Here is a 23671-nt window from a genome sequence, read left to right as displayed (position 1 = left end):
TTAAAATATCAAACACTTGATCAATCATCATTTAAGTAATTTGATTTGTCATCATTTGATAACATTTGAAAAGGTTATTAGTTCTAGTTCTCTGCAAATCAGATGACTAACATCAGCATAGAGATCCATAGCATATAATTGATTTGGATATAAGGTTTCTTATACATATGGGGTATAAGTGACCTACAATGCAATGGGCAGTTTTCTTCAGCCCCTAAATCCACCATTCAGCACTACACGCCCTAGAAACTAAGTGAAATTTTAACGTCTCTGAGAAACCTGCACTTAAATATCTGCTTTGCACTGGCTGCTCTTCTGTGCATTGCTTAATCATTATTTAAAATGTTACTACTGTTCGACAATTTTGCTCTGCAATTCTTTGAAAAAGACCATGAAATGTAGTAACTTATAGGACTCATTTAAATAGGGAACAAATAGAGAAGGGGAAAAGAATAGTATTATAGAAGTAGACGAAAGCTAAGGGGAGTGATTGTAGAACAAAATATGAGAACTCTGATTTCACTGTTTTAACACCCATTAATCACAGGAAGGGTGAGGTTTGCCACAAACAATTCAAAAGAGAGAGCAATGCAGAAGAAGGGAATGAATTCAGCAAAGAACTAAAGATATTGGGAGATTATAAACCTGACACTAGTTAACACTGCGCAAGTCATCTCACTATTCCATAGTAGAATGTCAAATTATGAAAAACAGATTGAGTGTATTCAGAAAGTATGATCTCATAATACAGTTTCAACATATAAACAACTAAGAATGAGTGATGAAGTGTGCAAGTGTAGTTTAGTACTTGTCAAACAAAGGAAACAAGCTCTGTTGTGGGGATGAATCCCTCCAAAGTACCCACACTCTTAATCTGAGTCCACGCTGGCCCAGCAACTTGGTTATGTCTAGAGAGAAGTTTATGGACTGGATCTGAATGTTTTCTTCTTGTGGAGTTTACTCACAAGCTAACAAAAACAATAATACTGACATCAGCTGGATCACAATCTAAGCAACTGTCTTCTTGCTACTGTCACTCAATCTATTTTGGGGGGTTCTGGCTAGAATGTGCTGAAATGTAATCATTACCTAATGGTTGATAAGACTACATGGTATTATTATTAAATACATACCAATTCTCTCTATAGGACTATCTACATGAATTGTGATAGATAAGCATTTATAGAAAATGATTTTTGAGTTTTTCTTGCTTTTTGCACAGAGGGTAGTATGAATGGATTTGAGCTTCTTGAACCATTTGCCTACGTCAAGGGCCAAAGTGAATGCATTTCATTTGGAAAAACTGGTCAATATACAAAGCATCTAAGTTTACTTAAAGAGTCTTTGAACACCCCCTTTTTTCCCCTTACTTAGATATCTTTTGCACATAAAGAACAGGAATAATTAAAAGAGAGCTCTACATACGAGAAGGAAAAATGATGCTCATCTCGTGAGGTTTTATAAGAAATGAAATGTGATGACGTGTAGTATCTTTGCATGTTTTTCTACCCAATTAATATTAAAATTGCTATAAAGAGCAGCATGTGAATTCTATGATTTTTAGAAACAGTAATGTGTAAGTGTAAAGAATGATCATAGATCACCATACTAGAACATTAAAGAAGTGTAGGCTCTAAACCAAAAAGTCATATCTGGCTCAAGCAAAGTCACAGGAATATAACATGAATAATTTTGTGTCTCCAATATTTTCCTGGAATATATAGCTATTAAATACAAATCAACAGCCCAAATTTATTGTTTATAGATTTTTCATTCCATTACTGTAAGAAAAATTAAACGTTAAAAATATGAACATAAAGTATATATCTGAGGGGAGTCATGAACTGCTTTAGCAAAATAACTGATTTTACAAAATACAAATTGCTATAGAAATCCTTTACATAAGAGAATTTCTTTGATATATAAAAACTGTGATTTTTATGAACTTATAAAATATTTTATAAACAATTGTCCAGGACTTGTCATTTCACAAAGTGTAGTAACCCTGCACTGGCAAGCTTGCACAAGCAAACAGAATTGTAATTTTCAGTGTAACTCCTTATTAAACTGAAGGAATATTTGAAGAACACTTGAGTAACAATGAAGTATGATCTAGCAGGTCACCTGAATGACTATTTTTTAAAGCATATCTGCATTGGTAGAGTGAAATAACGCAATTTTAGCAACTTCCCACAATCACGGTTTGTGGTTTTCATTAGTATACATAAAATGTTACAGTTTCAGGGGACAGAGAAAATGAACATAAGTGGTTTGCATTCTGGCTGAAGCAAAAATACCCCTGGTTTAATATGACATTTACTCCATTTAATTGAGCATTTTTCACACCTATCCAGAATATGAAAAGAATGTATATTTTAAAAGAAAAATAAGAATAACAAAAGTCCCAACTCAGAATTACAGAAAGCCTTTGATCAAGGCAGTGAACATTCTACAGTTCACTTTATTGTGTTCTCTTAAAATACTCTATGGTCTTCTCTGCTCCGTGTCACCCTTATAGAATAAATCTGTATTATATGTTATGTCATTTTTGAGTATATGATTTCATATTTTAATAATCTAGACTAGATGTAATTCTCTCTTATGTAAATATTAGGTGTACTGTTGAATAAAAATAAAAGATGAGGATTCTATCAGATTTTATCCTCTGCTGTTAGTAGAAGTTTGAGTGTTCTTTCCAAGGGTCTTTAATTTATGGAAATCATCTTATTTTCTTAACTCCATCCGTGGGTTCAAAGCTAGCAGAGTCTGTTGCTGTAGATTTGGGATAGCCAGAGCACAGAGGACAGATCTGAAAACAGACCAGGTTTTGATACTAGAAAAACTGCATGGTGTCTATGATGTTAAACTACAGAGAATTAACACATAATAGTTTGGCGCTGGTTGTGTAAATGCTTCTGGCATTTCCTTCAGCACTTAAACTCATTTTCAGAGAATGGACTGCTGTAAAAGAATGCAGGCTCATTAAGAGTTTATTTCCTCAAAATGCTGAAGGATAACAAGTTTCTGCTGTGAGGGGATCAGCAGACTGCATTTATCTCTTTAGCTGGGGAGAAAGACCCCAAAACTTTTTCTTTTTCAGCAGGCATCACAGGTCTGAAAATGAAGAATTTCATCTTGTCACACCCTGCCTTACCTCGTTTCAGGGCTGGCTGTGTTTTCTTTCCACAGAATGAAATTTTAGCAGGAGCAGAAGCCAAATGCTTAAAATGAATGATCAACTTACAATTCGTATGAATCTATTCTTTCATGCTGCTCTGCTTAAAAATAGCATCATAAATGCACATCTGCAAAGACTGTGCAACCCCCCTTTCCTGAATTGTACAAATTATTAGAGTCGTTGACAAAAGATTTTTTTGTTTAGGGGTTGGTCTGGGCACTCTCTTTGGCAGACTGCCACTTTTCTAGCAGTAGAAATATTGCTTGCAGAAAGCCACATTGTACAGAACAGCTGTTCTGCTAAAACATTGAGCTAGCAACCCAAGAAATGACTGACTTCACATGTGAAGCAAAATTGTTCCCTCCCTTTGTGCTAATTTAAATGAAATAAAAGTAAAAAACATGCTCTTTCACGCCGTCTACTCTTCCCTCGCAAATACAGGCTTTAGTGAGATGCATGTGAGCGGCCAGGAAGGTGAGCATGTGACTCTGAGCCCTGCCTCAGTAGCAGGCTTGAACTGTGGCCACTCGACTTCCCAGCTCCCAGGATAGTAGCTACTCTTCTGATCTGATCCTTTCTATATTCAGGTCTTGGATGCCAAGGGATTTTCTATAAACTACATACATTAAGATTTCACAACTTAAAAATACACTTCATTCAAACCTCTCTCTTTCCATCTCTATGAAAAGCAAAGCTATCAGAGAGAAGATACTAAAAGATTATGTTTGATTAAGCTCTTGTTTATAAGTATGGTATGTGATTCATGCCTTTAGTTGTTTGGTAAGTATATTCAGATAACAGAGATATGCATGAGTATTCTGTGTTCTACATGGCATTGGGTATCCTGTTTAAAATACTTTTCTGAAAGGAAAAACCTTCATAAGTTTACCTTACATCTAGAGGGGCACAATTCTCATTAAATGTCATCACATTCAAATATTTAACTATATTTATGCATAATAAATTCCCCAACACCAACAGATATCTAAAATATAGACCTGGCAAATACTTCAAAGTAGAAGTTCAAAAAATAATTTTCTTGGAAAATAATACAATATTTTATTTTGAAAGTACTGTATATATATTCATTATGATCACCTATTTAAAACTGTAATAAGGACTACCGTCTTTTTCTCATTTTGCGTTAATCATCCTGGATCCCACAGTACTTTGTTTGCTTAGACCTCTTTCAACATGAATAATACCCTACTTTATTATTTGGTGAGAATGCGTCACTCCCTCCCAGTAGATTATAAACTCCTAGAGGAGATGGTTTGCTTTTTTCCCCCACTTTGCATCCCCCAGAGAGCCTAGTACAGAGTCTTGCAATATAATAAATATTCAAATATTTAGAGGATGAATAGGTGAGTAAAATTAAAGGAGAAAATAACCCATTTCAGATCCCTGATGACAACAAAAAATTGATATCTTAAAACCTACTATAACATTATATCTATTAAGCCAAAATTCTGAGAAAGGAAATGTCAACTCTATTCCCTGTTTCAGCAAATTGGCCTTTCCTTTCAGATGCAGTATATTTTAAGAATTTTTTTGTTTTCCTATCAACTCAATGAAATATCTACACTAACAGTTTATAAAATCAACTTCCACTTGTCTCGTTAAGTATTAAAGAAACATTAAGCTGCCATAACACACCCAAATCACCCATCATCTAAGAAATGCTTCAAATATCCTCCACTTTATCAAATGATACAAGTTAAGACTTTTTACATGCTAGAATTCCCACAAAAAACTGTGCATGTTGAGCTACCTCTTCCTTCTGATTAATATCATTTTAAAAATATAATCTTAAAAACAAAAGCCCTAATTAGAATGTGTACTAAAAATCACAAATGGGAATCCTAATATACCTTTGAAAGTTCCTATGTGAATATAAGCCTCCCAGCACAATCTCAGCTCAGTGCAGTAGACGGTATAGACAAGCTGGGTTCACAGGTCCAACTATGCCATTTTTTTCAGTCAAGAAAACTGAAGCGAAAAAATGTGTTCACAGTCCCAAAGATTTGAACTCAGGAGTGTTCAACTCCACTGACCAGAAAACCTTGCTACCAATAAGCCATTCTGAAGATACATTAAAATGACTGGGTTGATTAATTTTCACTGCATTCCTACATTTTGCTGGATTCTCCAGCCTGGGATACATGAACTGTACCTTTATTACAGGTTGTTAGAACTCCTTGTGTTATGAACTGAATGTTTCTGTCCCCTCCTAAAATTCATATGTTGAAAGTCAAAATCCCCATTGTGATGGTATCTGGAGGTGGAACCATTGGGAGGTAATTGTCACAGAGGGCGGAACCCTCACGAATGAGATTAGAGACACAGGAGACACAATCTTTCTCTCTCTTTCCACCTTGTATGGATATGACAAGAAAATGGCTATGTGAACCAGGAGGATAGCCTTCACGAAGAACCGCACCATGCTGGTACCTTGATCTTGGATTTCCAGCCTCCAGACTGTGAGAAATTTTTTTTTAAATGTTGTTTAAGCCAATCCATCTATAGTATTCTGTTATAGCAGTCCAAACTAAGACACCCTAGCAAGAGTCCCCTTTTCTAATCTCAGTAAAAGTATTATTTTAGTTTTCCAATTGGAGTTGTTCATATAGCAACAAATTCAGTCACTGACTCACAACAAGGAGGTTGAATCTGATTGCCTACCAGATGTGAATCACAACATAGCAGAGGCTGAACAACTTGTTACAGATTTTTCTGCAACTTCAGGAGCTCAGTATCTATAGAAGATATAATGAAAAGCACTTTAGGTCAGGTGTCAGCTAAGCAAATATCACTGCACCACTTTACAAACGTCCCTGAGAGCATCCAAAATGAGGCTTACCTGCATCAACATTCCTGCTTCCTTTCATATGTCTCTAGGACATACTGCATTTTACATATTTTTTAATGCTATCTTCATGCCTCTTTTCAAAATGGAAAATAATAGCAATTTTGCTTTTATGCTAAAATTCTTGTAAAAACCTGGATAGTATTCATCTATTTTTATAGAAGAAAGCCAATATTTTAAAGTATTTATATAAAACCCAAACTGTGTACACAGTCTGTTTTCATCATCAGTGCTGATATTCAACACAGTCTTATTTCCCAAACTGTAAAATTATACCTAAGTAATATGCTTTAATTACAAAACATTACTGAAATTTAAGTATCTGTAGTACTTTGGGAAGTTATTCCTATGAACTCACTGAATTTTAGTGTCTTTCAAGCACTTAGTACAGTAACATTCACCCTTGGAGCACTCAGCCAATACCTGGTGACTGACTGCTCCCAATGGGCAACAGCAGAAGACCACAGGAGCTATTTCCTAGTAACTGTACTTGGTTTCTTGAGTATAAGTTATGAAAATTATATTATTCTATATAATTTAGCCATATTTATTCATTTTATATAGACATTGGTTTTGGAGATATGTTAAATTTTACCCGCAAAAGACTAGGTTAGATTTACCAATTTTATTCATTGTACTGCTGATAATAATACCAATAAATATACACATCTCAAACATCTTATTTCTAATGATTTTTAACGATGATTAGAGTCACAGCATACTTTAAACCATCAATTGAATCAGAAAGACAACTAATAAATTATGTGGAAAAATAAATCAAAACTATTAATTAACCTAAACTGATCAGTTGTTTGATTAGCCAGGTCAAAATGACCAAACAATAGTCCTGTATAGACAATGTTTTCATCATGTTTCTCTTCATTAAGATCATGCATTTAAAAAGACTATGTGAATAGCCTTAGTTTGGATCATTTGCTATATTAAAGTGAGAAAACTGCCAAAAGTAATAAGCCAAATGATACCACTGATTTAATATGACTTTTCACTTAATTTTTTCGGTGACATACACAATGCATATACATCTATGGATAGCTATTGAAACACGCCAACATCACACTCCTGGCTGGTACATAATTTAGTCATGACAGCCGTCATGACAAATAGACTTATGCACATACATTAGCACTGAAGATTATTTTTTTAAAAAACATATTTCCGGCCATTCATTGTTGTTGTGATATGTTTTAAACAAATACAAGAATCAACCTTTTGCAACTCGAAGTATGCTTTCTACCATAATGGGTTCTAAAATAGGTACCTAAGTCCACCTCCAGTTCTAATGGTCTCGACAGGAGTTGGCTATCTATGGCGTGCATGCAGGTCTAATCTAGCCTGCCACCTGTTTCTGTATCACCCACAAGCTAAGAATGCATTACCCTTGTTGTTTTAAATTTTTAAATAGTTGAAAAAAACTCATAAGAATAATGTTTCATGACATGCCATAATTTGATTTGTCCACAAATAGTTTCATTAAAACAGCCAAATGCATTCCATTACAACTTGTCTATAGTCTGTATAGCTACTTTTGCACTATAAAAGTAGGGCTGAGCAGTTGCAGCAGAGACCTTATGGCCCACAACAGCTAAATTATTTACTATCTGATCCTTTACAGAAAACGTTGGCTGACTCCTGTTATAGAACTCTATAACTAGGTTTTGTCTTGGCTTTCTAACCTTCCCTTTTAGGCACTCTTTGACCAAGACTGGAAGAATAGAAAATGTAATACTAGTCATAACCTTCACAAGAAAAAGAAGGAGACTAACCAGAGCACCTGTGCTCATGTATGACTCTTAAATGGAAATAATTTATAAATTTTAAAGAAAACTTATGTATGACTCTCTATGGCAATAGTTCAGTTATAAAGTTTTAAGCAAACTATGTAAACAGACTAACTAATTTCCTCCCTTCCATTTCCATTGATTGATATTGTAACTGTCAGTTAATCACATTTCCTAATACAATCAGCCATGAAGCACTTTAGAATGTTGAGCATTTGGGGACTCAATATTGACCAGTTAGAAAGGTAGGAAAGTGGGAAATAACAAGTTTCCATTTGGACAGAGGCTTTTTTTTCTAATGTTTCTATCATCACAGTGAATTATAGTGATTTTTTTTAAATAAAACTTTTTATTTTGAAACACTTTTAGATTTATAGAGAATTCCCTGTACTGATGCAAAGACACTACAGAAAGTTCCCATCTAGGCTTCAGCCAGTTTCCTAATGCCTTCTTAAAATTATTCTTTTCATAGAATTATTCTTTTCATAGAATCATGTTATGATTTCATAGAATCATAACATGATAAAATGTTATCATTTGCTCTAAAATGGGCCAGTGTCTAACATGAGCTAGATTTGTGGATAAATGTTCACATACAATGTAAACGGGGAAAAGGGATTCCAATTATAAGTAGCTGAACATAGAGAGAAAAGTCTCCATTATGGAAGAAAATGTTCTAAACTAGGATTACAGAGGCCCAAATTCTAGTTCCAACTTTGTAATTGACTTTGTTAAAAGACCAGGCGATCTGGTCTTTTAACAACAAAAAAAAATCTATTGGCCTTCCTTTAGAATGCTGAGGTTCTGACATTTACTAACATACTATGGACCCAGAAAGGATCTGAAAAGCTGCAGTCAATCAATATTCAAAGATACATTAGTTTTCACAGGTGGAGGTCACCACATGTTTATTAAGGCAGAGCTAATACTTATGCACAGTATCCAGAAAGCCGTTTCTGAAAATTAAAGCCACAGTACAATTTCAATCATATAAAGCGGTCAGAGGTGACTCCTTCTTTGCTATGCTTATGAAATATTATCATCCGCAGAGCATTGGAACTATATATTGTGCTTTGCAAGAGGTGATAGGGCTAACAAAAACATGTTAAAGAATTCCAGTCCTAAAGAACAGAGCACATAAACTTGAAAGTCCTAAATAAGTGAGTACAGTGCAGTATAATGCAAAACCACAAGATGTCATGACTAAAATATTACATTATCAAGAACTGGCAGACTTTTTAAAATAAGTTGGATGTGATATAGAATATAAGTGTGTTCCCTAAAGTTTTCTCAAGAGAGTAAATGCAAAGAAAAAGTATATGAAGTGCTAGGTTCTTATCTTATCTTTATCATATATTTTGCACTTGATTTCTTTAAAACTTCATTATGTGCTATCTTACTCTCCTGTCTTATTTATAATGATGACACATGCTCAAATATTGAAAATAAAAACAAAAAATTTTTAAGATAAGAAACAATGCCATATATTTTTGAACACATAGAAGGGAGATATGGTACCTCCATGTACAAGGGAATTAAGTAAAAGAAAAGGAAAATAGAAATATTAGCAAAATATGAAGAGTTAGGGTATGTGGATTTTGAAATTATTAGTAAACAGCTTCAAGAAACCATATAGTCCAAGGAAGACTATTAGTCTCAAATAGTCTAATTTAAGACAATAATCGCTAAATCCTTTCTGAGGAATTGGGACTTTGGATTAGACAGTAAGTAATCATTCAGACCAGAATCACTGACAAAAAGAAAACTGAGGTCTAGAGAGGGCTTTATGACACCAGTCACACGGTATGTTTAATTTTCTTGAAAGCTGTTATACCATTATGTATTGCACATTCATTCCTCTATGAATTATAAATATCTCCAAGGCAAAGGACTTAGAGGACTGACTTACTAAGAGAAGATACTCAGGTATTTGTTGAATGGACTCCAGTTCACACACCCAGAATACTCATGGTTTTCTTGAGACTACAGTTTTGTTTTGCTGTTGACATGGAGTCTCACTCTTGTTGTCCAGGCTGGAATGAAGAGGCACAATCTCGGCTCATTGCAACCCCTGCCTCCCACGTTCAAGTGATTCTCCTGCCTCAGCTTCCAGAGTAGCTGGGATTACAGGCACCTGCCACCACACCTGGCTAATTTTTGTATTTTTTAGTAGAGATGGAGTTTCACCATGTTGGCCAGGCTGGTCTTGAACTCCTGATCTCAGGTGATCCACCTGCTTCAGCCTCCCAAAGTGCTGGGACTGAGACTACAGTTTTTAACCTGCGCCTCCTCTGCATGTACATCCACATGGAGAACCACGTTGATGGGGGAACCCTACCACAGGGCAGGGACTAGCAGCTCATCCCAGGGAGCCACACCTGCTTCTAGCACCTACTCCATGTCCTGCATAATTTCCCTTTGTTTTCACATTATTCCCATCATTCTCCCTCCATTTTTCTTCTGCTCTTCCTTTTTTTACTCTTCTTTTGCATCTTCCTAGTTTATGATTTAAACTCACCCATAGTTCTTATCAGTACTATATAACTCTGCTAATAGTAATCCCAAGATATAATTCAATTCTACACAATTCAACTTAAAATATGGTTAAATACTTACTTTCATAGGTATTGTATAAGGTTCTGGAGATATAAAAAGGAATAAGATGACCCAGGCTATTCCCTCAATAAGCTCATAGTCTCAATACAGAGACAGGCATGTAAAGAAACAAATTACAATTTAAGTTGATAACAAACTAACAGAATAATGTAACAATACCCTAAAGAAAGAAATTACTAATGCTCTGGGGAAGCAGAGATTTGCACAAGAGAGTGACATCTGAGCTGGGATGTGAATGCTGAATAGGAGTTCAAGCAAACCCAATAGAAGGTGTTGGGTTTCAGAATGTGATACCGCGAAGTATGGCACTTTGACAAGCTGAATACTTTGAACTGAAGGACACTGGAAGGGCATAAAAAGATATTCTCTCTGACCTTCTTTTTCCCTCCTTTCTCCTTCCCCTATTTCTTCCTCAAGGTGCATCATGCACAATAGAACTGCTCTCCCCCAAAGCAAGCCATAAAATCTAGGCAGACTATCTGACCCTCTCTTCTCCTCCCTGAAGACCCTTACATGACAAGTGTCATGCCCTATACCCAGAGGAAGAAATGCTACACGGAGAGGCCAAGAAAAATCTGAACACACAGGACTTGTTGGAATTCCCCTCAAGTTATTATCATTACATCACGACTTTTCTGTCCAGTCACATTTCTGCGCAATTGTCCATTCTTCATCGAACCTAAGCATAAGAATATGCACTTCTCCCTGGGTCTCTGGGTCTTCGTTTCTGAGCGCTCCCATGTGATGTAAAATTTTGATTAAATAAATTTTTTCTTGATAACCTGTCTTTTGTTATGGAAGTTTCAGCCATGACCCTTGTGATGGGTGAGGAAAAGTTATTACACTTTTGCCCCTACAAAGGAAAAGAGCAATCCAGTCAGATGATGACATACTCAAAGGCACAAATGGATGGGTTTTACCACTCAATGTTGCTACAGGAAAATAGGATAATAGTGGCAATAGAAAGAGGTTGATTAATCTTGATGTATAATGCAAAAAAGCACATCTGCACTCTTTTGCCCACATTTCCAAAGTCTCCAGAAAAAAATCCTCATTTCTACTTCTCCTTTTAAAAAATTTTTTAGAGACAAGCTCTCCCTCTAGGCAGTGGTGCAATCATAGCTCATTGTAACCTCAAACTCCTGGGCTCAAGGAGTCCTCTCACCGCAGCTTCCCAAAGTGCTGGGATTATAGGCATGAGCCACCATGCTGAGCCCACTTCTCCTTTTGGGCAAACAAAAACTACAGATAAAAACAATACACAAGTACTACTCTGGATAAGGTAAATTAAATTACAGATTCATGTTCTTCATCTTCTATCTGTGAAATTGGCCATGTTTCTTTGCAGTATCTCCCAATAGACGTGCAGTGTGTTTCCGTGCCCCTTGACTTTGGTCTGTGCCACGCAATCTGCTCTGACTTAACGACTGAACAGAAATGACACCATGACAGTTCTGAGCCACACCATTAAGAGACATTGCATGTTTTTGTTCACCCTTCTTACACCTTTGCCTCCATCACCATGAAAGAGCTACTTCCAAATAGCTGCTGCCTTCTAACATGGGACAGAGCTAGGCTGAACCCCCAGCAAGGAGCCAAGCCCAGCCAGAGCTGTGGCACAAAGCAGAGGCACCTGCTGAGCCCAGTCTAGACTTGCCAACTCCCAGCCTAACCACAGCTCCATGAGTAAAAGCATGTTGTTGTGTGCCACTTAGATGTTGTGATTGCTTGTTCTCTGGCAATAGTTGACTAGGACACCTGAATATTCACATATTCTCAGCCATCTCTCTCAAAAATATGCTTTCTTCAAGTCACTGTCTGGAGCTGAGGGTAATCCTGAATGCTCCGTTGTACCAGATGCACTGAAAACAATAGTGGCAAGCCAAACTCTTGAACAGTGGCATGCAGCAAGACACCAGCAATGCTATATATAATATTTTTCATGCTGAGTTAGATAATAATTCAATGATCCAGAGTTCACCTTTGTAGTCATCAAAGCTTTTCATGAAAAAGTGTAAAACTCCAAAGAATTAGCGTCTCAGAGACATACTCTCTCATCATTTAGCCTGCAATTGTCAGAAAGCCCTTCCTGCCCAGTGTCAAAGATGATAGTCCTTGGGAAATGTGGTGATATAAACATTGCTTGTCCTATCATTATGTAAAATAAAGTAAGATAAAAGGTTAGTTCTTAAATGAGCTCCATAAATGAAGTCTTAACTTCATTAGAAATATACAAAAGTATAACAGCATGTAATTAAAAAGCCTTCCTGGAAGCATACCTAAGTAAAGGCAAATACATCACGTTTCCATGTCCTAGTAAAACCCGGTACTCACTCCCAAAATAAACAACAACGAACATTGGCCGCTCAGCTTCTGAACTGTTCTGCTTCCACTGGGTACCCACCACCTACTATGGATTGGGACAAACAGAAGTAGAGATCAGAGCAGGGAGTCTGTTCCTCAGTCTGCTGAGGATGATGGAGGTAGGAAGAGGAATCAAGCAAGAACTGAGTTACCATCTTTGCCCTACTCGTCTAGCCCTATAGGAGGCTCCTGCTCAGAAGCTAAGGTGTACAGTCTGGGTTCTTCCTTTTACCCATGCAAAAATACAAAAGAATGTCATAGGCTCGGTGTCCATGGCCATGTACTGATTCTATGAACTTTCATCTCACATGGTCTTTTAGTAATGAGGTATATGACCCTTGCCCCAAAGCATGAATGTCACTTGGTAGAAGTAAATGTATGTCAGCACACAGGAAAATGCCAGAACAGGAACAGGAAAACCCCTGAATTGCTTAGACCAAGATGACCTATCACTCAGCCTTGGAGTCTCTACCTTTCTATTGAAACAGAATCCGTTTTATAAAATGCTTTCTAATTTTGGGGGACAATATTATAACAGTAGTTTAGTGTCACTCTGAGTATGACCTATACTCAGTTACACTACACGATGATTTAAAATGAATCCATTAAACATCATTGCTTTAGTAAGAGTCTAGTCTTCGGTGAGGGATAGCTAATATGTTGCTTAAATACAGGCCTGCAAATCTCTCCTCTCAGAAACATCTCCTACTTAATTCACAATAGATGCCCGAAATAGCGAAGGGAAATTCTATGAAAATAGTAAAGTTCTTCCCTAATGTGTTCAGTCAATTTTAATCACCATTATCTTGCATATTTTTCAACTGTTCCTTTCCAAAGACTAAGAATTTCTTACACTTTACATATTTTAGCATTGTTGCCTGTCACACACATAGGCAAATTGTTGTTTAAAAGCTGCAACGTTTAAATTGAAATAAAACTTATGATTGCAACGGTAAATATTCCTAGATTAATAGAGTTGCAGCAGATGACAGACTCTTAAAATTGACTGAAGTCTGTGATATTAGAAAGACAGAAAATTTATCTGGTTTTAGCAAATGTCAAATCAGTGGCTATTGCTTTAAAGATTAATAAAAGATATAATGGTTTCTAGATAGCCTCTAAATAGAGATTACTATGAATGGAGAAGTGATTTACCAACAGTCACCACAATGAGATTTCTTTAAAGGTTACAATCATCAGTTATTTAGCTGAAACACTGCTGAGAATGCCTGGTCATTTCTTGAATAATGCATAATGTTCACTGTAGATTTGATCTGTATTATAACAATACAGATATTTCTAAAATAATGGAAAAAACTATCTGTTACCTTCCAATTGCTTAACATATCATTTCCATGAAGTAATTGACTTGGGACATATTACATACTGTCACCTGAGTGTTCTTTCTGCAAGCATAACTTGTAATAATCTGTATACAATGGGAATCACAAAACAAACTCATCAACCTTTATGGACTGTTAAGAAAAGATGTGATGAATACTGTGCAGGGCACAGTAAAGGACCTTTCTGAAGCCATAAATTAAAATGATTAAATTTCTATACAGTTGTGTGGGACAAATTTAAATTTAAGCTTTGAAATTTAATTATTAACATGATCAACTCATCACATTAAAAAATGTTGCCACCACAATGTAAGTACTTCTCATACAAATTTCCAAATGCCTTTAGGTTTATTCAAGAGATTGCTTGGAGAAGCATGAAGTATAATGTCTATCGTTTCATTGTTGGATTATGAACTGCACTTCACATGATGCTGCAGGCTATTTATATAAGCTTGTTTATCCATATGAACGTCTTCAAGGGCACAACATAGAAGACCTTAATAAATTAAAATGAATTTCTTTTGATGTTATTGTTTCATGAATGTTTGATCAGAATGAATAGCAGTTTTGCATTAAAGAACTAGAGTAAAGCAATAAAATGTACATATATTTTACAGCAGAACCAGTTTATAGAAAGTGCTCCTTATATTTCTACCTACTTTTGAGAGCCAGGGGAGACAGTAGGGAGTCACTATGTTTACATCTTCATTTCTAACCTATCACCAGTTTACTAATAGTGAAAGTGAACATGTACCAACTTAGATGCTCTGCCACCATCTGGATGGAATTTTAAATATAATAAAATCCGTTATCTCCTTCCAGGTTTCTAAACATGCATCTTCACCACCCTGTTTTTTCTCACTGACACTACCATGCCATTCCAGAAACTGCAACAACGTGGGGGCAGCAACCACGTTTTATCTTCTTTTTATACATCTTAATCACACCAAGAAGTTAAAGAGTGGAATTGAAGGCCACGAAATAAAAATGAAGTATTAGTAACAGTCTGAAGCTGAGAAAATTCTCACCTAAAATGTTTGATGATGGTGACATAAACATTATCTGTAGTAATGACAAGAAGTGATAGAGCACTAGACAGAAAGGCAAGAAAAGTGGATTCTTGCCTTAGATATGCTAACACTGAATTGCAAAGTCGTTTCCACTTAACACTTGCCTCATCTAACTATCCCTCATAAAATGAGGGAATAATTACATGTGATCTATACATTTGCATGCCTAAAAGGCCATGATTCTAGAAGTAAGCTGGACTATTACATCATAGACAAATGGACAAACAACAGGACCATCACATTTTTCTACTTTGGTAGCCATTACTGCCAAGAAAGCCTATTGACTACAAACCCCTTTAACAATGAAAATAAACAAATAAAAATTTGCTGAGTTACGTTAAATAAATACAGGTCCATTCCATCATTTCATTTGAATAATATATTTTTTGAACTTACATATTTGAATAATTATTACATATTTTTCACATGGTATGGTTCCTAACCTGTTACCCTCATGCTTTCATCTTGTATGATTTGGAATAAAGATAGCCTGTGCCTCAAACTAGAGTGAAAAAAATATATCTAATGTGTATTTACCACAACTATATTTACATCTTTAGCTTGGAAAAATTTGGTACTAATGTCTGTAATATGGTTTGGTTCTACGTCCCCACCCAAATCTTGTCTCTAATTGCATTAATAATCCCACGTGTCAGGAGAGGGACCTTCTGGGAGGTGACTGGATCATGGGGGCCGTTTCCCCTATGCTATCTCGTGATAGTGAGGTCTCACGAGATCTGATGGTTTAAAAGTGGCAATTCCCCTTTTGCTGTCTCTTTCTTTCTCTCTCCTGCTGCCATGTAAGACGTTCTTTGCTTCCGCCTCACCTTCTACCATGATTGTAAGTTTCCCGAGGCCTCCCCAGCCATGCGGAACTGTGAGTCAATTAAACCTTTTTTGTTTATCCACTCTCGGGTAGTTTTTTATAGCATAAAACAATCTAAAACATGAATTAGTGTGTTATTGAATTGATATCTACATGCTCAAGGGCAGAAGGGATGTAAAAGGACAACGCGAATGTGCCTTGCTTTATTTTTCCTGGGCTACCTTTGACTGACATCCTGTCCTTGAGAGGTACCTCTGTTGTGTGTTCTCCTCAATCTTTAAGTGTCATTCTTACACTCTAGAGCAGTGGTCTGCAAACTATAGCCTACGGAACAAATGTTGTGGCTGCTGCCTATTTTGTAAATATAGTTTTATTGGAACACAGCCACGCTGTTTTGTTTACATATTGTCTATGGCTAATTCTGTGCTACAACAGGAGAGTTGAGTAGCCCATTAAGCCTAAAATATTTACTACATGGCCCTTCACAGAAAATGTTTGCCAACTGTTGCTCTAGAAGAAAATAACCTGTTACAATTTAAATTGTTATTTTCCACCTCTAATGTGCATAACACAATCCCCAAGTAACAAATTTACACTCTCACGGACACATATATGATCACAGCTCTTAGCACAAAATTGTAAATAATAACTGCTTTTGACCCTTCATTTCAATCTGAATCCTACAAAAGATTACAGCTCCCCACTAGTACCCTTTCCTATCATAGCCAAGAGTACAGGGACTTTTCCAAAGGTAGGTGGGAAGATGTAACAAAAGAAGCTAATTCTTCCCCAGAGGAAGTTGCCTGCACCTCCTCCAAATGCCCAGTTTTATTTCATGCTATAAAGTGTCTAGATACACAATTTGAACATAAGAACTTAGCAGATTATTTAGGCCATACACCTTGAATAGATAGAAATACCCTTAAAGATAGAAAACCAATGGCCAACACCACATATACATCAATAAATATATCCATGCATATTTAAATGCCAAAAATGCCATAAATTATTAGGAATTTCAGGAACACACAAGAAAATACCTGTCTTAGGCATCAGAGTGAAAAAGACCTAACATTTAAAGATACTAAGTTGTAAGTGTAACTGCATCAAGGATTTGAATAAAAAATACATGTTCATATTTACAACTTTTAGGTAATCTGTATATAGAGAAAATCGAAACACTAATACATAGATTGATTTTTGTTGGTCAATAAAATCATTAACTTAAAATGCCTGCTAAAGATGGAAGAGCTCTGCTCCCTGCCTTTCTTTGGTTACTTAAGGCAGAAAATTGTTGTCAGCTCTATGCTTTAACAAATGTGTCCATACTCCACTCATGAAGAAGAATTTGTATGTAATTGTAAAACATAAATTAAACCCAAGAAGCATTTTAATGTGTCATTTCATTTTCATTTCTCTGAAATCTTATATAAAGTGACAGAATTTTAGGCTGATAGACTTTTTGAAAATAAAATAGAAAAATAAGAGGTTTATTTCACCTTCACATGGTGTCTTTCTCATGCAGAGTTCAGATTTCCACATTTGTATCCCTTTAAAGGATTTGATATGCAGGAAAAGAAGAAAGGATGATGGTAAACATTTTGTCTTACAGACCCCTACAGATCATCATATTCAGACTGAACAGTGACCTAAAACTTACCTTTGACTGATGTGTTAGGTGGAGGGCCTTCCATTCGCAAGTTCCACGGAGGGTCCCCCTGGTTAGCAAAGTCCCTCATTTTCAGATAGCTAATTGTAAGTCGAATGATGGATGCCTTGTCGAGCTGGCTGGTAATGGCTGCAGGAAGAGGCAACAACTTGGCCAATTCATAGAACTCGAAGTTTTCTTTTCCCCGGCGGGAGCGAGCAGCATCTCGGGATTTCTCCTTTCTCAATGCTTGTAAACTGAAATCAAAGGAGTGAGGATGTGTGGTTTAGAATATGTGACTTTGTCATCATTCAAATACTGCTTTCTTTGTATTTCCTTTTTTCCCACCAAAATTCTACCAAAAACTATTTCAAAACTAGAGAGTGACAGTAAAATGAGTTCCAGAAAATGTCCGCTAAAGCCATAAACTCTAACTCTGGCCTTACATTTTGCAAACTCAAGTCCAATGAGTAAAAATTTTGTTTTACTTGTTAAGGTTTTTTTCCTTCAATTGTCCATGCATTGAGATGTATTTATTGTTTCTAAGACCTAACAGAAGGTTTACAGGGGTGGCTTGATATTATCAACTATAAGCAATTTATAAGTTGGGCTTACATTCGTGTATCTATTTCAAACTAATACTTCTGTTCATTTAAATTTAATCAGTATGGGATCTTCATCAAAAGGAACTATTTTGAAAAATTCATTTCAATTATAATCTTGGGGAGCAGAAGGTAAACACAAATACAATTCACCTTTTCAGAATCAACAAATATGTTTCCAGCACTCAATAAAGATCACAGCACGTTCAGTTAGATGAAGAAAACATCATATTTAAAATGAAGATTTCAATGTAATTTTATAAATGTGCTGACAACTGCTTGATGAGAGCATACTTCTTTATTAATGGACATACATTAGTAGATAGATTTTCTAAGATACTAGAGAATAAAATATATTGCCCAAAGAAGTCAAACTTTACGATAATATAAATTTAATATTGAAAGATAAAGCTCTGTATGGGTTATTAAAATTTATAAACATTATAGACATATTACTTCCCAGAAGAGGCAACAGGTGGGATCCAGAATTTTCCTTCAACTATTCATGTGCATTTCTGTTTGAAGTTTGCTCACATTGCTGAGGGCAGAATCTGGCACAACTGAAGTTGTGTGTGAGCATCTGACAGGAGAATTCCACCTGCTCTGAATTGCTCTGTATTGTGTCTGATGAAAAATAAATTTAAAAATCAGACCACAATGATAAGTAGCTAGATAATATTTTCAGTATCAAGGTACTATTAAAATCATTTTTATGTATGCATTTTATTGAATTCTGAAAGCACTGTAAATATTTAAGCCTAGCATTCTTTTTTTTTCATTATGAAATAATAAGAAAGAGAGAAACAAGGAAGGAAGGAAGACCAAAGGAAGATATCAAAATTGGCTCAGCAGCAAGGCTCCATTCTCTTTGAATATACTATGGTGAATAATATTCCCTATTACATTATAGGATTCCTGACATCGTTTCCTGGTGTAAACACTGTATTCACTGCAGAAATCACACCTTAAATATCTTACTGAATATCTATGTAATCTAAGTAATGCCATAATGCTCTGGTCAGATACTTGCTAGGCTAATACCCAACCAGTTTTATGTTCTCTATTAACAGTCTACATTAGCTAACAAATGTCTTTCTCAGAATTAGACAAGTTAATGCTATCATTTTCAGAGTAATAGCAGTCTCAGGTGACAAAATCTTTGTCCCTTGATACACCTCAAGTGATAAAGTCAGGCAGAAACATTACCAATTTACAAGGAAAAGACATGTTTTGTCACTTACTTCCCGATATCTGGGCCAGCCTCCATTCAATTCTACAAGTGCTCAATTTTAGCTGGTTGAAAGCTACATAAGTGAGAGATGTCTTAGAATCTGACAAAGTGTAAGTATAACTAGGATCCAGGTTAACACCTTAGGATACAAGAATAGTTCGAATTCCTCCCTTTACAGAATAAAAGTAACTTATCTAACAACATTTAAGTTAGCTGTGCCAAAAGAAATTATGTCTCTGGACATATTTTCCCTAACACTTGTACATAGGGGAAGGAGCAGCGGTTCAAGTTCAGTGCTTTATTCTTTTTGTGTTCTTGCAATTAAATACTACTCCAGAAGGTGGGCTAAACTTACAATTTATTTTTTGGTCCAGTAAGTGACTATGATGGGGCTCTACAGCAGGGGTTACGAACTCAAGGGCTTTCAGGGTTCAGGCAGGGAATGTCAGTGAGTGAAGAGGCCTGATGGGGACTGGGAGGAACTGAAGGACAACTCTGGCAAAGAGGTAGCACAGTTTGAGCTGATGCCACTTTAGGGAAAGTCATGCCTGGTGTCACCACTTCTAGAGGACAACATCTGAACTTTTATATGCCATTTCCCAATTTTGGTATTTTAACAAATTAAAGCTTTAAAAAATCATGCAAGCCAAATAACACGTCATGGTCAAACATGGATCAGGGACTCGTTTTACAATTGGGTAACAGTTTGGACAGACAATTACAAAAGTAGTTTCGCATGATGTTATAGGTAATTTTCCTTTATTCATGTCACTCAGAATGATCACGAATGTATGTTACCTATGTAATATGCCGTAATATTTATATCAGGAATTTATTCAACTGAAGCAAATAGAGGATTAGGCAATTATTCTGAAATCGATATTAATGTATAGGCTTATCAATAATCTAAGGAAAAAAATTCATCTTCATATGGGAGACAAAGCCCAAGATCACAGGGATCAACTCAATAGGCTATAAAGGATAGTTATTAGGGAGATGGCTTTTCTCCATCCCTTCAAGGAAGGGGAGTAAGCAGACACTAATGCCTTTGGATGCCTTGCCTAACATGTGTTCTTATGTTTTACTACTTTTCTAAAATAGCACTGGTCAGAATTTACTTTATTTTTTTTTATCCAACCTTCTTGTTTTCTCTTCTCTACCTTGTCTTTTTCTTTTTTTTTAACTCTAACACACATGGTGTCCCCCTATTAGAGTAATCTTCTTGGCAGTAATCTTAATAACAAAGGATTTCCATGACTCTCACATCACATCATTATGCAGGGACCATAGTTTAGAAGACTTTCAGAATGATATCACTGTGTCTGTAATAAGTAGTAATTGGTTTTGTGGGCAACTGCAATAAAGTACAGTCAAAGGATTATAAAGGTTGTTGAGATGCTGGTGTAACAGATGAAGACAAAGACCTTAAGACAATGACACTCTAGATTGTGCATTAATCTTTCACTTGCTTTTGTAAAGTAGGGCCTGTTTATAAGCAATCCTCACATTGAATCAAGAACTATATTAAAACCCAAAATAAACTTCGTACGTTTTGTTCTAAACAAAAGTATTGTGGTTGTATGTCTAGAGTACTAAAGATAGAATAGATTAGTTGTACATGAGTAAAATGTTATAGTGCCGATCTCTGCCATCTAAAATACGATTAAACTTCAGACCCAAATAGTTACTCCCTGGGCCTAAACTTCCCATTGTTCTAATGTTCTTGCACTTAGATTATGAATAGCAGAAAAGAGACTCTTCATGAATCCTCAGCAAATGAAAATTTCAACTCTTTTTGATGACTACATTATTATCCTCAGAAATCATTATTACCACCAACAAAAACAACGTCAATAATTTCAAAACACACACACACATATATGTATGTATGTATCTGGATATTATACGCATTATTGTGTGTATGCATATAAATATATAGATAGATAGATAGGAGAAATAGTAAATGATTTTCAGATTCTCAAATGTAGTCCATCACACCAACCTAAAGGCTAATAATCTAATGTCTATCATTTTGGGGTTTTTTGAGATGGAGTCCCACTCTGTCACTCAGGTTGGAGTGCAGTGGTTCGATCTTGGCTCACTGCAACCTCCACCTCCCAGGTTCAAGTGATTCTCCTGCTTCAGTCTCCCAACTAGCTGGGACTACAGGCATGCACCACCGTGCTCAGCTAATTTTTCATGTTGGCCAGGCTGGTCTCGAACTCCTGATCTCAAGTGATCCGCCCGCCTTGGCCTCCCAAATTGCTAGGATTACAGACATGAGCCACCACGCCCAGCCTAATGTCTATAATTTCTTCTTATAAGAGAATGGATTGTGAAGCTAGCCAGCCTGGGTATAAATCCTGGTTTTGTTATTTACTAATTATGTACATTTGAGGTGACTTCTACCGCCTCACTTTTTCTCATCTGTGAAATGGGATAATACTCTGCTTTATAAGGTTGTCATTAGAATTTAGTTAAATGAGTCTTTTTTTAATAAGATCTTTACAATGGTGCCTGACACATAGTAATGCTGTATAAGACACGTTAAATGAAAACCTAAGCTCACTTCACACTGATTGTTCTTTCCTTATAATGTCTGCAATGCTCATTAATAATGTGCACTCTCTTCTCACTAATACAATGCCTATTCCTTGGTTCTGACATAACACATTTTTCCTTTTATTATAGTCCTCATTTTGCCTATGGTCTATTCATTGTATACCATAAGTGTACTTAATGAGTTGTTCAAATAAAAATATATTTAATTAGTGGATGCTTAAAGATTTATAAATTTTTTTGTGCAGGATCATAAGGAGCCTTTTTTTAGTACAATAACAGATAAAAGGTGACATTCAATTGCAGGACAAGCAATTTTGTTTATATTATAAAATGAGTATCTAAACAGCTGTTACAAGAACAGATTACTCAGGAAGATTGTGAAAATGCCTATTGAATGTTTTTAAATGGCAATGATAATTATTAATCAAGAGTACATGTGTACTTCTAGACAAGATGATCTTTCAAAAGATCACAAACCTAAAAGTTCTCTTGAAAATCAGGCAAAGCCCCAGATCCAGGACCATGGAGAGCTCACCCAGGACAAGTGGTGCCCAGAAGTGGGGAAGCTGGACAGCAGATGCCTCCTCAACTTCTATTTTTGGGGGCAAGGTCAAATCATGAAATTCTTTTCAAGCTAGAAGCCAGCAAAATATATCCCCAAAAACGTTTGAAAAAAGGGGTGCTACTGCTATCAAAAAGCCAATATTATGAAACTGACTCAGAATTTGCAATCTTTGTGAATCTAACATGAATCTGGATAAGAGGTCAATTGTTTACTGGGCCACTTGTCCACAGTGGGAAAAGAAGATAGCTTTGGACTTGATGACTTATTTAATCAAAATAGGTAAGTTATCCTTTGTGGTTGATCAAATTTAGCTTTGAAAAATTGATTACTTCGGTTTCCCACTTCAAAGAGATGGTTATGATGATTATGGAAATAATATAGCTGTACATCCACAGAGGATAACAAGGATTAAAAATAGGTAGCCACAGAATACAGAAGCCAACTTAATCAAATGTTTCCTCCTCTTCAGTGATTTCTTCATAGTCATATTTTAATCAACTTTTTTTTTTTTTTTTTTTTTTTTTTACCATAGAAGTTACCTTTATTTTTTTTCTTTCATGAAAAACATAGCATTTTCCATTGGATGGTGCTCAGCATGACTGCTATTAGATTGACTTGTGTAAATATTATATTACATTTATCAGTTGCTGTAGGGAGTCAAAATGCAGTGATCCATTTTCAGGTCTCCAGTATTTTGGCTGCCGGCCTGCCAGATGGGGAAGTGTTGATCAGAACAATTTTATCTCAGTGCAGAGCTGTGGTCAGGGAGAGGAAGTTCATTACTGCATCCTACCCCCATGCTACAATGACCAGATAGCTCCATGTTGACTAGGTTACTGTGGGTCCCTTCAGCTGCGGACACAGGACTGAGAGTAGACACAAATTCAATTAAGGATCCCATCATGTTATTTATTCCATTATGATCTTCATGATATCCAATTACCCTGACCCTCTGTTTCTCTTTCTTATTTGAGCTGGAAAATTCCTTCTTCTCTCTATTC

The 23671-nt window shown here is 36.0% G+C and overlaps 1 protein-coding gene across 14 annotated transcripts in view; it reads right to left on the bottom strand.

The window, feature by feature from the left end:
* Positions 1–23671, bottom strand: part of NPAS3 (neuronal PAS domain protein 3) — an 871353-nt gene that overhangs the window by 570205 nt on the left and 277477 nt on the right. For 8 of the 14 annotated variants that reach the window (XM_063651525.1, XM_063651526.1, XM_054449079.2 and 5 more), the window contains one exon: positions 17723–17967. In XM_063651525.1, the coding sequence (XP_063507595.1) occupies positions 17723–17967 (245 nt within the window). Of the gene's footprint in view, positions 1–17561; positions 17613–17722; positions 17968–23671 lie in introns of all 14 variants that reach the window. The other 6 variants (XM_063651524.1, XM_063651530.1, XM_063651529.1 and 3 more) reach the window with 1 other exon arrangement.

The sequence above is a fragment of the Pongo pygmaeus genome, chromosome 15, assembly GCF_028885625.2.
Source record: "Pongo pygmaeus isolate AG05252 chromosome 15, NHGRI_mPonPyg2-v2.0_pri, whole genome shotgun sequence".
Classification (NCBI taxonomy): domain Eukaryota; kingdom Metazoa; phylum Chordata; class Mammalia; order Primates; family Hominidae; genus Pongo; species Pongo pygmaeus.
The sequence above is the reverse complement of the archived record's forward strand: the minus strand, read 5'-3'. Positions and strand labels throughout refer to the sequence as shown.